Here is a 12,717-nt window from a genome sequence, read left to right on the forward strand (position 1 = left end):
TGTCGTAACACTCGCAACGTGGATCGCGGTCCCCTGCCACAAGCAATGTAAAGCTGCGGGGTATCTTCGTTCGCCAGGTTGGCAACCTGAAACAACCGGTCGCATCGAATTATCAATGTACGCGCGCGGACAACTGAGACGCGTGCGCGCGAACGCAAGGAAAGCGTTAATTTCTTACTTGTAAGTGCACCGATGAACGTTAAACAATGTAAATTACCTGACACGCCATTATCGGGGATAAACTGTCCATCTCGTCGACCAATACTAAATTCCTGAGTGGCCTCGGTGCAAAGAAGAACGTATCACCTTCTTCCAGTGGCATAGCGGAACTGAATTCTGGTTCATCGTCATCGTCTCCTAAATGCGGTATTTGATAGAGGTAAATATAAGAAAGACGAGTAGTTTAAGAACGAGTTTCAGAGAGATTCAACGCTAGAAGCGGCTTAAATGACTGACTTACTGATTACCGAACTCCGAAGCTACGAATAAGAATCCCGTTTTTAAAACGCACATGCTCGCCGCGACCGGCATCGAAGTACTCCAATTTAATTTCAGTAACCATATCCTCGTCAGTTTCCAGCGTGATCTTGAATATGTCTCCTTGCTCCGTTTGAGTCAAGAAGAAGAACATGCTCTTGGTCTTGTGAGTGGCCGAGCACACGAATATCATGCCTCTTTCCGGATCGTCGAGATCATTACGTCTTCTAGGGATCGGGCAACGAATATCGTGTTGATCCCCCAAATTTTTGTACGTCAAATAGTTCTCGGAACAAATTAGAACGCCGCTGGGACCGTCGTTTCCACCAGGTACCGACACAAGAAAATTTGCGTGTTCTTCCAGCGGCTCGCTGTATTTTCGTACGACGTGATTTAAACCGAGGTCGAGCTCATACAGAGTCAACGTTTGTTGCGTTTTTACTGCCGCGTCTCCCGTAGGATCGCTATCTGCCTCCTGATTAAATGAAGAAGCATTAGTAGTCGCCGAGGAAGGACGTAATTCTGAGAAACTAGCGGTCGTACCTCGTAATCGATTTCTAGACAGGCAAACATAGGATTGTCGAAACCTACATCTACTCCCACGGTATGGTAAACCAATGTGTTGCTCTTGTGCGCTTCCAACGGTGACGAGATCGTCAGACGAGCTTCGGGGTCTCTGTTTAAAATATAAACAAGTTTCTGTTTCTCAATTGCTCCTGAAACAGAAATGATTTTTAATCAGTACTAGCAAGTTGAGCAGCTACCGAGTATCTTTCTAAAGAGCGTGGACCATCATTGAAAGTGTAATTTATAATCAATGTTATTCAGTTGAAACACGGACTACACAAATAATCATTTGGCAAGAAGTTCTCTAACATTTCCATGAATCACGTTCAATACGATATGCATACCTATCATTACTGCTCTTCCTTTGGGATCTATGGCCAAGTATTGTCCAGGTACGATTCGTCTGCAACCACTTTTCCCGAAAGTTTCTTGATGCACTTTCTCAAAAACATTTTTGGCAGGAATATATTCTAAAATTACAATCCGTCCCGAGTCTGATCCAACGACGATGTAATCTTTCGTGCCACCGGTCAGCCTGAAGGCCATGAGCGACCGTATGATTCCAAATACTTCGACGGTCAATAAAGTATGAACTTTTCCAGTATTTGGATCTGGTCTTAATAATTCTAAAGATTTGCCGCGGGAAACCAAAATCTCTTGCATTTTACTGCCAGAGAAGTTCCCATGTACCGCATGGGTAATACCTGTGGCACGTTGGAGGGTCAAATTGTACAAATACATTTTGATAAGCTTTTTTTTTATTCAATTGCTAAAGAAAAAACCGAGTATCTTTCATCGATGTTGTTTATTCGTATCCATTCTGCAACAAATACGATGAATCCAATTAAGTAAGAGTTTTTAGAAGGATGAAAGTAAGTAAAAATACAGAAATAGTAAAGTACATGATACACGAGGGAGAAAATAAGGAAGCCGAATGCGTCCATTTCGAGAAACTACAAAATTCTAACGGTAACTTAGATTGAATAAAATAATCAGGAAAGCTCTGAGCCCTTGTTTATTTTAATAAATTAATTGAAGAACTTTGATAAAATAATAGCGGACACGTGCGGACCCAAAAAAAGCGGAAACGAAGACAAGATTTCTAACCGATGAATTCGTTATATAAGAATATCCCTTTTGCACAAAACTAGAGACAAAACGAATAAGATATGATAGTTGTCATAAGTAAAAGAGTATAATAAGTTTTGTTTCACCTTGCAAATGAAAATATTTTTCAATTCGAGTTGCGATGCTAACGGATAATCAAATGCTTCACACACCAACTCCACCAGCGACCATTTGCATTTGCAGTGAACATTTCCCTCGTTTCAGTTCCGCGAGTTCGTTTTATAAAACTATGCGATACATAGTTTGGAAACAGCTGTTTCTCTGTATACTTCCGATAGTAATATATTCTAGAGGGCGCCAAAAATTACAAAGGCGCCAAATTACATTTGCTATGTCGATAGGAATTGGTTTTCTCTTATACATTGTGCAATTGAATAATTTTAACATGTCCATTGTTACACGATAATCCATACATGTTTTTTTATTGTTTTTTAAGTATAATTTTGTTCTCGTTATTGCCGCGATAGTTTCTGGCTTCAAACGATTTCTACTATCCACGTTGCCAACTTGACGAAATGTATAGCCAAAATAAGCCTACAAATCTTGAAAATCACTGCATACCCCCACCAACTATTGGTCCCCACCATGGTCGCGTCGTCCCCACTTTTCGGCCGAGGGAAAAAATATGAGCACGCTGGTAGCGACAGCGACTAGCGACGATGTTTATGCGCTTACTAGTTGACTGATAAACGTTTCCCGTTAAATCATAATGAATCAAAAGGAAGCGAAGAGCTGTTATCTAATAAGCGTTGATAAGACACTACAGTCAGTGTATTTGCCCCATAAAAAATCGATCACCTTGGGTCGTTGCCCTGAGACTGGGATTACGAACACGCAATGTTCCAAAGAACAAGGTTACCGATTTATGCCATTTTCGTACACGTTTCATACCAATAGTTCGAATTCATACTCTACTCTTCCTTTCAGTGTTATTGTATGCAGATTATCAGAAATATACGGTTACGGTTCTACAGTTGGGAAAACAGTCGTGTGGCTTCAATGGTTTTAAAACAGTTAAAGAAAATAAATATGTAGGCAAACATGATTACCGTTTGGAGATGTTGTATGGAAAGTATGCTTATCACATTGAATTTAACCCACCACCTCCGAAAACTATCGTAGAGAAAAGGATGAGGGAGTCGGATGAAAGTGAAGTAAAAGTTCAGAGTAAAATGGCAAAATTTGATGCCAACGATGCAGGGACCAGCCATAAAGAAGCAGAAACCACGAGAAACTCGCAGGGTATCCTAAAATATATGCTCAGCAAAGAAACTTGTAAAGACATAGACGTGAAGGAAAAAAGCACATGGGAAAGCATAGAAAGTGGATCGTTGTTAATATATACAACCAAAGACGTAGAAGCCCGTTCGAAAATAGCAGCATACGACCTGGATAGTACTCTAATAAAACCGAAAAGTGGATTAGTTTTTCCGAAGAATCCTGACGACTGGCAATTAATATATCCTACTGTGCCAGGCAAATTGAAACAGCTTCATAGTGATGGTTATAAAATAGTGATTTTCACCAACCAAGCGTCCATCGGTTCCGGTAGACTGAATGCCAAACATTTCTTGTATAAGATTAAAAATATAACGCAACGAATTGGCGTACCAATGCAAATTTTTGTGGCCACGACGTATAACAAGTACAGAAAACCAATGATCGGGATGTGGCAGAGGTTGGAGCAAAAGAACGATTCTGTGCCCATCGATAAAGATAATTCGTTCTACATCGGGGACTCAGCTGGCCGAGCAGCGAATTGGGCTCCTGGGAAAAAGAAGGATCATTCGTCGGCTGACCGATTACTTGCGCTTAATTTAAGCTTGAAATTTCAGACTCCAGAAGAGCATTTCCTAGGACACAAACCGGCTCCTTTTATTTTGCCCGTATTTAATCCGCGACAGTTATCAAATACGGACGTATGCCCAGGAACCAGTATAAATTCAAGTAGTCAAGAGGTGACTAAAATCATTTTTGTAAATGGCATTAAAAGATCAATAACAATCTTTGTGTTTTTAGATCGTCTTAATGGTTGGATGCCCAGGTTCGGGTAAGTCATATTTTGTGAAGAATTACTTAAAAGATTATGGATACGTTAACAGAGACACACTTGGAAGTTGGCAAAAGTGCATTGCTGCGATGGAAAACCATATAACGCAAAAGATCAGCGTAGTTATCGATAATACAAATCCTGATCGTTCGTCGAGGAAGAGATACATTGAAATTGGAACGAAATACAACGTACCCATAAGATGTTTTGTTATGTCGACGACTATCGAGCATGCAAAACATAACAACAAGGTAGACGTACTTAATTTAATGTAAAACAATATAACGAAGTTTTGAATATGAACTTTTCTCATCCACAGTTTCGGGAATTAACTGATCCTACTCATGCTAAAGTTACAGACGTGATAATCGATACCTATATGTAAGTAAAAAATGCATTACTTCACATTTCTATAATGAAAATCCATCACTGATGAATAATTTTAAATGACATTTTTTACTGACTCATTGACTTGACCTTTATTATTTATAGGAAAAGCTATGAACAACCGTGCTTAACAGAAGGTTTCACGGAAATAGTCAATGTGAACTTTGTTCCACAATTTCAGAAGGAAGAACATCGACAAATATACGAAATGTATTTGCTCGAGAAATAATAAACATTCCTTGAGCTTAGTTTAATACATATTAAATTTGAATAGATGTACATAGCACATATACCTGTATTTTCATAAAAGAGATCTGGACATTAATCTTTTATATTTATTTATTTAAATGTAATTTAGATTTTCAATAAACTAACGCTGATGTAATCACTGTCTTCATTTCTACACATCCCTATCATTTTAAAACGGTAATCCGACGGGCATATTAAAAGTGGCGGCTCAAACTTGCCGCAGAGATGAAGATGGATGAAGAGAGAGAAGTAATGAGCAATCTCCCTCTTCATCAGGGATCTCAGAATTTATCCCGCATATATCCCCATCCCCATTAAGTACCAATCCCCACCATGGTCGCGTCGTCCCCACTTTCCGGCCGAGGGATAAATTCTGAGATCTCTGCTCTTGATCCATCTTGATCTCTCTCATCTCTGTTTGCCGACAGAACACTCATCCACGTGTTTATAACCTCTTTTCAGGTTGAGAAATAACAAGAAATAACCTCTAAAGTACATGTATGAACGAAATTTGCACGTGCACCAAAATATTCGAACATTTAGAAAAAGTTCATCAATCATAAAAAATGTCGCGACTGATAGTAAAAAATTTACCTAAGAGCGTAAGTAATAATACGTACGAAATCAGAATGGGTAACGAACACAAGTTTGCAATGAAACCTTGTAGGTTACAGATACGAAGTTGAGAGAACTCTTCAGTCAAAAAGGTTTAGTGACTGACGTACAATTAAAATATACGAAAGATGGCAAATTTAGGCGATTTGCGTTCATCGGGTTTAAAACGGAAGAACAAGCTGCGGCGGCTAAAGAATATTTTGATAAAACGTGTATCGATACTTGCAGAATAAATATCGAACACTGTGCTAGTCTAGGTACCGTCAATATTTAATAAATTATGCTTAATGAGTAAAAGTAACATGTATTTAATTTCACAGGTGATTCTTCTAAGCCCAGGTCGTGGAGTAAATATGCGCCTGACAGCTCAAAAAATGTTGCTACTAGCAAAGCCTCTACTGATACAACGCAGAGTAAAACACAGGATGAGAAGGAGGAAAAGAAGGAAAAGAAAGAAAAGAAGAAAAAAGAAAAGAGAGAGAAGGAATCAAAGCAAGAGCTTGAGGAAGCACTGAAAAAATATAAAGATGACCCATTGTTTGCAGAGTTTCTCGAAAGTCATGCAGGGAATAAAACTATATGGAATAACGATACAGCATTAACAGATAATCTTGATAAAGATCATAACGACAGCGAGAACAGCGAGAACAATGAGGACAGTGAAACTGAAGACAAGAACGATGAAGAGGAAGAAGAAAAGAAAGAAGAAAAAATTGCAGACAAAGTTATATCTGATTTAGAATATATGGAGACGTTAAAAGAGGGGAAAAAAACAGACAAAACTATCCCTAACGAGAAAAGTGCATCGAAACATGGTCCTTTGAAATTTTTCACCGTAAAAATTCGCGGCTTAGCATACAATCATAAGAAGAAGGACATTAAACAATTCTTTCGTCCACTGAAAGCCAAATCGATACGAGTCCCACCAAAGATCAAGGGAATCGCCTACGTTGGTTTTAAAACGGAGCAACACTTGAGGAAAGCGTTGCTGAAAAACAAAAGTTTCTTAGGTATAATAATTTATAGTTGATTCTTGATTAATATTTTAAACGTGAATTCTTTTTTAGACGGAAAACAGATATTCGTAATGAAGTACGAAGGGAAAGAGCAAGGGGTTACCGAAGAACAAAACGGAGAGGATGGTAACGTTAAATGGAAGAAACAAGCCGAAGCATTGAAAAACGAAGAGAGTATAGCGGAATCTGGGAGAATGTTTATCCGAAATCTCTCGTACACAACAACGGAGGATGACGTTCGGCAACTATTTGAGAAATATGGTAGCTGTCATTTTTCCGTACAATTATTATACGAAGCCAACACAAATGTTTCTTTCAGGTCTTTTAAGCGAAGTAAATTTACCTATCGATCCGACCACTAGGAAACCAAAGGGATTTGGTACGATAACATTTTTAATGTCGGAACACGCGGTGAAAGCTTACAGCGAACTAGACGGTTCTATTTTCAATGGAAGGATGCTACATCTGCTTCCAGCTAAAACGAAACCCGATCCTATGGAGGAACACGATGAGAGTAAGAATAAATTATCTCATTTTCACACGAATCACCTTCATTTTACATAATATTTGTAATTATAGAAGGATTGAGTTATAAGCAGAAGAAGGAGCTGAAAGCTAAAGCGACCGCCGGTTCTTCCCACAACTGGAACACTCTTTTCCTCGGACAGAACGCAGTGGCGGATGCCATAGCTGCTGCTTATAACACGACGAAAGAACAAGTGCTCGAAGATGGATCGAAAGGCTTGAGTGCCGCAGTAAAATTGGCCTTGGGAGAAACCCAGTTGGTTCAAGACGCGAAGAATTTCTTGGAGGAGAATGGAGTGTCATTGGATGCATTCAATCAAGTAAATATTCAAAGCCAATATATGATTAGACTGCGGATTTTTATACGACATAAAACATTCATAAAAAAATTGGTACGTATTTCCAGCTAGCGAAGACGAGGTCAAAAACAGTGATACTCGTAAAAAATTTGCCTATTGAGACACCGGTGCAAGAAATTCGTGAAATGTTTGCGCGACATGGCGAATTGGGCAGGGTGGTAATGCCACCTTCAGGCATCACCGCTTTGGTGGAATTTTTGGAGCCTTCCGAGGCACGAAAGGCATTCGTAAAATTAGCATATACGAAATACAAACATCTGCCTCTTTATCTGGAATGGGCTCCAGAAAATAGTTTCACCACTCCACCAACGGTGAGGACGAAGGACGAAGCGACTGACAAAAGGAATACTAAAGATACTGACGAACAGCCCAAGGAATCTCCGGACAATATAAACGACGCAAACAAGACTAACAAAGAAAAGACCGAGGATGAAGACGAACCTGAACCGGATACCACTCTTTTTGTCAAAAATATTAATTTCGCGACTACGGACGAGCAACTAAAGGAGGTAAACAATTTAACGAGCGACGCGTTTTTCTTATTTACTTATCAATTGATTTTACAGTACTTTGGTAAATGTGGCCCCCTTCATTACGCTACGATAGCAACGAAAAAGGATCCAAAAAATCCTGGTGGCAAGCTTTCTATGGGTTACGGGTTTGTGAGATACAAATGGAAAGCCGACGCGGACCGTGCATTAAAGACGTTGCAAATGACCGTGCTGAACGGAAAGACTCTGGAATTAAAACGTTCAGAACGAACACTGACGTACGTTTCACTTAATTATTTTAATACTTGTTCATAAGTTTAATTTTTGTTCGTTCAATGCAGGACTGACGTAAAGAGCGCAAAGAAAACGTCGAAAGTAACGGGTCAAACAGGCACGAAGATTCTTATAAGGAATGTACCGTTCCAGGCCACGGCCGCGGAGATAACTGAGTTGTTTAAGTAAGTAGATTTAAAATATTCTCGCAAGTACAAATTTGTATGTCGCTTATTATCGAAGGGCATTCGGGGAGATCAAAGCAGTGCGACTACCGAAAAAGATGGTCGGCGTTGAAAAACATCGTGGATTCGCCTTCGTGGAGTATTACACAAAGACCGAAGCAAAGGTATTTGATAAAATTTTAATCGCCATATTATCATTTAATCGTTCGTTGTTTCGTTTACAGAAAGCATTTAAAGCCCTCTGTCAAAGTACTCACTTGTACGGTCGAAGGCTGGTCTTGGAATGGGCTCAAGCCGAAGAGGGTGTGGAAGATATCAGAAAGCGAACCGCGAAACACTTTTACCAAGGTACGTACTGTGTGCGAATAATGATTTATAGATTACGAATATTTAAAAAATGTGCTTTAGATAAACAATAATTGAATATATAATAGATTTGCAATTTATGAACATTTACGGAATCGTTCTTTTTTCTATTACAGAAGAAACAGCCAAGAAGAGCAAGAAGGCTACATTGAACCCTGAAGACGTTGGCTTAGAGGAAGTGTTATAAGATTTTGTACATGACATTCATACTTTTGTACATAACATTCATACTTTGTACATTAACATTCATACTTTGTACATAACATTTATACTTTGTACATAGCATTCATACTTTGTACATAACAACATACACAAAATAAATTCATTGGTCACGTAGAGATTCCTTTCGATAGTTGGCAGCGGTGCAAGTTGATCGTGATATTGACCTTCGTATCACGCAGAAACTTTTTCTCGTCTCGCTTTCCACGAAAACACTTAGGATTTCTACAGGCAACGCGACCAGTGCGGCATGCGTATTAATACCCCGTATTTGGGTTTTGATACCATCAAGTCGATTTCGCATTAACATTGAGCTTCTCCACACGTTCTGATTTGATTGCAGCTTCGGAATTCAGTCATCGCCCCTCTTTTCGAATGCGGGAATGCGTTTTTAATATCTCGAAGTCCTTCGCGTTCAGATTTACGATTATCGGAGGCTAGCAAAAAATATAACAAATTTATGGATGGTCCTCACAGAGAATATACTAATAAAGACCAAAGTGTGCCGTAGAATTTGCATGAATTTGCATTCTTGACGTCTGAGAAAAGCATAGTTGAAAAATAGCAGCCGGGGATGTTAACGACTGGGAGATCGTTTCGAGGCAGGGTGGAAGGGAAGAAATGTTTTCCTTTCACTCCTCCGTTCGAAGGAGGAGTGGTTCGCCGAGAAGTTCTGGAGGTGGAGACGACCCATGAAAGTAACAGTGGCTTCTCCACCTTCGACTCGATGGATCGCTCAGTCTCGCTCTCCTTGCCCAGGTGAACGGTGCTAGTGACATACTCTCTCTTTCCCTCGGCGTGTCCTTCGGTATCTTCGCCCATAGGTACAAGGTCGCGAGTGCACCGGAAACGTGCACAGTGAATCAGGAGAAGTCGCGTCGTGTGTCTATGCAAGCATAGTGTGCGCGATGTGCTCGACCTGACGGGCTCTCAGCAAGAACAATCAACAACGGGCGCGATCGTGGAACAGCGAAAATGGATTGGGTAAGACCTACCTCGAATCCTCTTTTTAAGAAAACTAACATTCGAACGAATGTCAACTTGTTGCGAGGGAACTTTCTCGTTTCTAAACTGCGTCATACGAGTAATATTAAAAATGCGTGTCTATCACTTATAAATGATTAATATGAAATTTCTAATACTTTTTTAATTACCGTCCAGATTTTTGCTCTTGTCTCGCTTTGCTTTTACAAGTTACTGAGATGTTCGTTCGGACGTGATAAATGAAAAGCATCAGCGAGGACTAGGAAGTAAGGATGCCGAGCGGATCTCGCGAAATTCTTTTCTATCGTTGACAAATGCCACTTTCTAAATTTTATCCATCGGCACAGAAATAAACCGAGAAAAAGCAACGAGGAATTAGGAAGCGATTTAACGTCTATTCAACTAGAAAGGAATTCCCTTTAAGAATCCGAGGTATTTGGGAAACGAAACTTTTCGACGGGTTCGAAAGCCGTGTCTCAGTTAACCGGATTATTGGGCGAGATCTGCATGCATATCGAGCACGTATGGGAACGATCGTCGGCTTCCTGCCGGTGGGAGGAGGGAGAGGAAATCTACCGGTTATTCGAGCCGAGCACGCTCCGCTTTAAGTCGCTGCGACAAGCAAAGAAGGAGCGAACGCATGTAGCAATTCGAGATTGCAAAACCATCGAGGCCGTAACAAATCTCTTTTCCCGTTTTCCATCGATCTTGGACCATCCCGTTGGTCTCGGGTCAGTCGATCAAACCGTCGTCGAATGTGGCTATTCGAAAAGCATCGACGCTCTTGGACGTCCTTTCGCGCGCACGATTCATACGCCCGAGGGTGATTTTCGAAAATACACGACTGAACCTGAGCTAGAGTCGATCGGAAATAATTGTTGTGTAACCCAAGACTGTCGCAATCCCGATTGAAATTCACAGCAGCCTTTCCTGTTTAATTACTCTTAACGCTTTCACGTCCTAGAAAAATCATACGAAAGGCTAGACAGTAAAAATTCGATAAGTAAATACAGGTAGGCGGCACATTAGTGTACCTACGCGTCGAACATCTTCGCAGTGAAAACAAAATCCCTCCCGGTCTTAAATAAGACAGAAAAGGAACGCATATTCGAAGATCATCCGCTGACCTTTATAACTGGTCGAGCGACCTTTCTGTTCCTTTTAATCGGTGATCATGATTTTCTTCCTTCTGCTAGAAATTGGGAGTGGAACGAGAATTCCAGAATACGCGTTTCGTATAATCCGCGATTTTACAATCTCATATATTTTTTTATGGTTTCAATAATCGATAATTCCAAACAAATCGTTTGTTCGATGTTTTACGATCGACTTTTTACGGTCGTAAAGGAAGAACAGAACGGCGAAGAGCCGTGGTACAGGAAATCGCTTAACGAAAGAGAAAACGAGTGGAAAAACTAAAAGTACGATGCGACGGGTTTGTCAATCGCAGATCACCGAGATTCTCTCGAGCAATTACAGGGACGACAAAGGGGATCTAATTAGAAGCGTAATCGTACTATTAGCTTCCTAGTAAACAGACCGAGAGTCCGGTGCCTCGGAGCGAATTCCATGGAAAGTAAAAGTGACCAAGCCGAGATAGATCTATTCGCCGCGGCTCGACCTCGCTTCGCGATGCGAGGCGATTTATTTCTAGGGACGTTAACCCTTCCTTTCCCAAACTACCTGTTAAAGTTCCAGGAAAGAAACGCGTAACTACCCGATTGCCTGATAATCGTTCGATCGTAATCCAGATTCATTACCATCTCGTTTAGTATTTGGAAATACATAGCTATGATGGGAAGTAGAGCTCGGATTTCGAAAATTCTCAGAATCAACATGCAATTCCCATTACCCTCGATTTCGTCCTCTAATTAGCATTTCAAATCAACGGAAAAGTAAGTTACCAACGAACGATGTGCCTTGATCCTGATTATCGGTTAATTACGAATCTGCAATCGAACGACAATTTCGTAAAGAAGAAACTAACAGCCCTTGTCTTACAATTAGTGAGGCATGAATCCTCTTGTTCACCTTTGTAACTGGTTTGCAGCTTTACTGGTACCAGATTCTGGACGTCCAAGGTTACGTTTAAATTATATCTGTCCCTGCGTGCCTGCCTGGCATATAGAAAATGTCTTTGTTTCCACGACGTCAGTTCGTGCCCACTTTCTTTGCGTCGACCTTTTATTTTCCTCCAAGGTCCAACGAGCTCGTTGTGATAAAACTGAAGATGTACATATGCTTAACGATATTTGCCGACCAGGCGAAGAATCTTAATAGTGTTCCTTTTACTCGGTGTACTTTAAACGATTTAGCGCCTTTCCCTAACGCGAATAGGTCTTGACGCATCGAGTCATCGTACGGATAACGGTAGTGTGTATAAAGCGAGGGGTGAAGTCATTGGAATCGTCAAGTAAAATGTCACAGGAACTCGTCACGTGTTCACTCGTGGATAGAATCCGAACGAGCAGATCGATTATACATATTCATATTCTTATCAAACATTATACATCATACGTTCAATTATTATTATTATTATTATACGTACTCAATTATGGAAAACGATTTGGATACTGTTCAATATTAGCGATGACCAACAGTTTCTCCTAGCTGCAATTTTAAAACGCGTCATAATTCGTATAACTCGTCGAGTTGCTTTCACGACAAGAAACAATCTTTCTTTTCGCACGGAAACGAAATGAGACTGGTTTCTGGTAAAAATCGAGCAATCTACGACTATTAACACTAGAAAGACTGAAACTTAGTATATACCTATATTGCCCAAAGCAGTCAAAATGACTGCAATTGTGAAAGAATAATGTGTAA

General features: G+C 40.2%; 4 protein-coding genes across 4 annotated transcripts in view; 3 read left to right on the forward strand and 1 right to left on the reverse strand.

The window, feature by feature from the left end:
• The window catches only part of LOC108623523 (splicing factor 3B subunit 3-like), a 5,272-nt gene extending 2,871 nt beyond the window's left edge, over window positions 1-2,401 (reverse strand). The window contains 6 exon segments of the mRNA XM_026812371.1: window positions 218-383; window positions 461-529; window positions 531-952; window positions 1,021-1,193; window positions 1,389-1,864; window positions 2,259-2,401. Coding sequence (XP_026668172.1) covers window positions 218-383; window positions 461-529; window positions 531-952; window positions 1,021-1,193; window positions 1,389-1,785 — 1,227 coding nt within the window. The 5' untranslated portion in view covers window positions 1,786-1,864; window positions 2,259-2,401.
• Window positions 2,402-2,800: 399 nt separating this feature from the next.
• Window positions 2,801-4,994, forward strand: PNKP (Polynucleotide kinase 3'-phosphatase). Its single transcript, XM_018022088.2, has 5 exons — window positions 2,801-3,026; window positions 3,100-4,130; window positions 4,192-4,473; window positions 4,542-4,603; window positions 4,715-4,994. Exons 1-5 carry the CDS (start codon window positions 2,882-2,884, stop codon window positions 4,836-4,838), a joined length of 1,644 nt encoding a protein of 547 aa, XP_017877577.1. The 5' UTR covers window positions 2,801-2,881; the 3' UTR covers window positions 4,839-4,994.
• Window positions 4,995-5,210: 216 nt separating this feature from the next.
• LOC108623526 (putative RNA-binding protein 19) lies at window positions 5,211-9,040 on the forward strand. The gene is made up of 12 exons (XM_018022086.2): window positions 5,211-5,460; window positions 5,526-5,730; window positions 5,794-6,483; window positions 6,541-6,750; window positions 6,809-7,003; window positions 7,069-7,334; window positions 7,421-7,882; window positions 7,940-8,142; window positions 8,206-8,322; window positions 8,381-8,486; window positions 8,547-8,670; window positions 8,805-9,040. The coding sequence occupies exons 1-12, from the start codon at window positions 5,425-5,427 to the stop codon at window positions 8,873-8,875; spliced, it is 2,685 nt and encodes an 894-aa protein (XP_017877575.1). The 5' UTR covers window positions 5,211-5,424; the 3' UTR covers window positions 8,876-9,040.
• Window positions 9,041-9,134: 94 nt separating this feature from the next.
• The window catches only part of LOC108623524 (mucin-5AC), a 21,336-nt gene continuing 17,753 nt past the window's right edge, over window positions 9,135-12,717 (forward strand). Inside the window, exon 1 of the mRNA XM_026812373.1 lies at window positions 9,135-9,891. Coding sequence (XP_026668174.1) covers window positions 9,883-9,891 — 9 coding nt within the window. The 5' untranslated portion in view covers window positions 9,135-9,882. The remainder of the gene's footprint in view (window positions 9,892-12,717) is intronic.

This window comes from Ceratina calcarata, unplaced genomic scaffold, assembly GCF_001652005.2.
Source record: "Ceratina calcarata isolate Rehan_Ccalc_2016 unplaced genomic scaffold, ASM165200v1 scaffold272.2, whole genome shotgun sequence".
Lineage (NCBI taxonomy): Eukaryota > Metazoa > Arthropoda > Insecta > Hymenoptera > Apidae > Ceratina > Ceratina calcarata.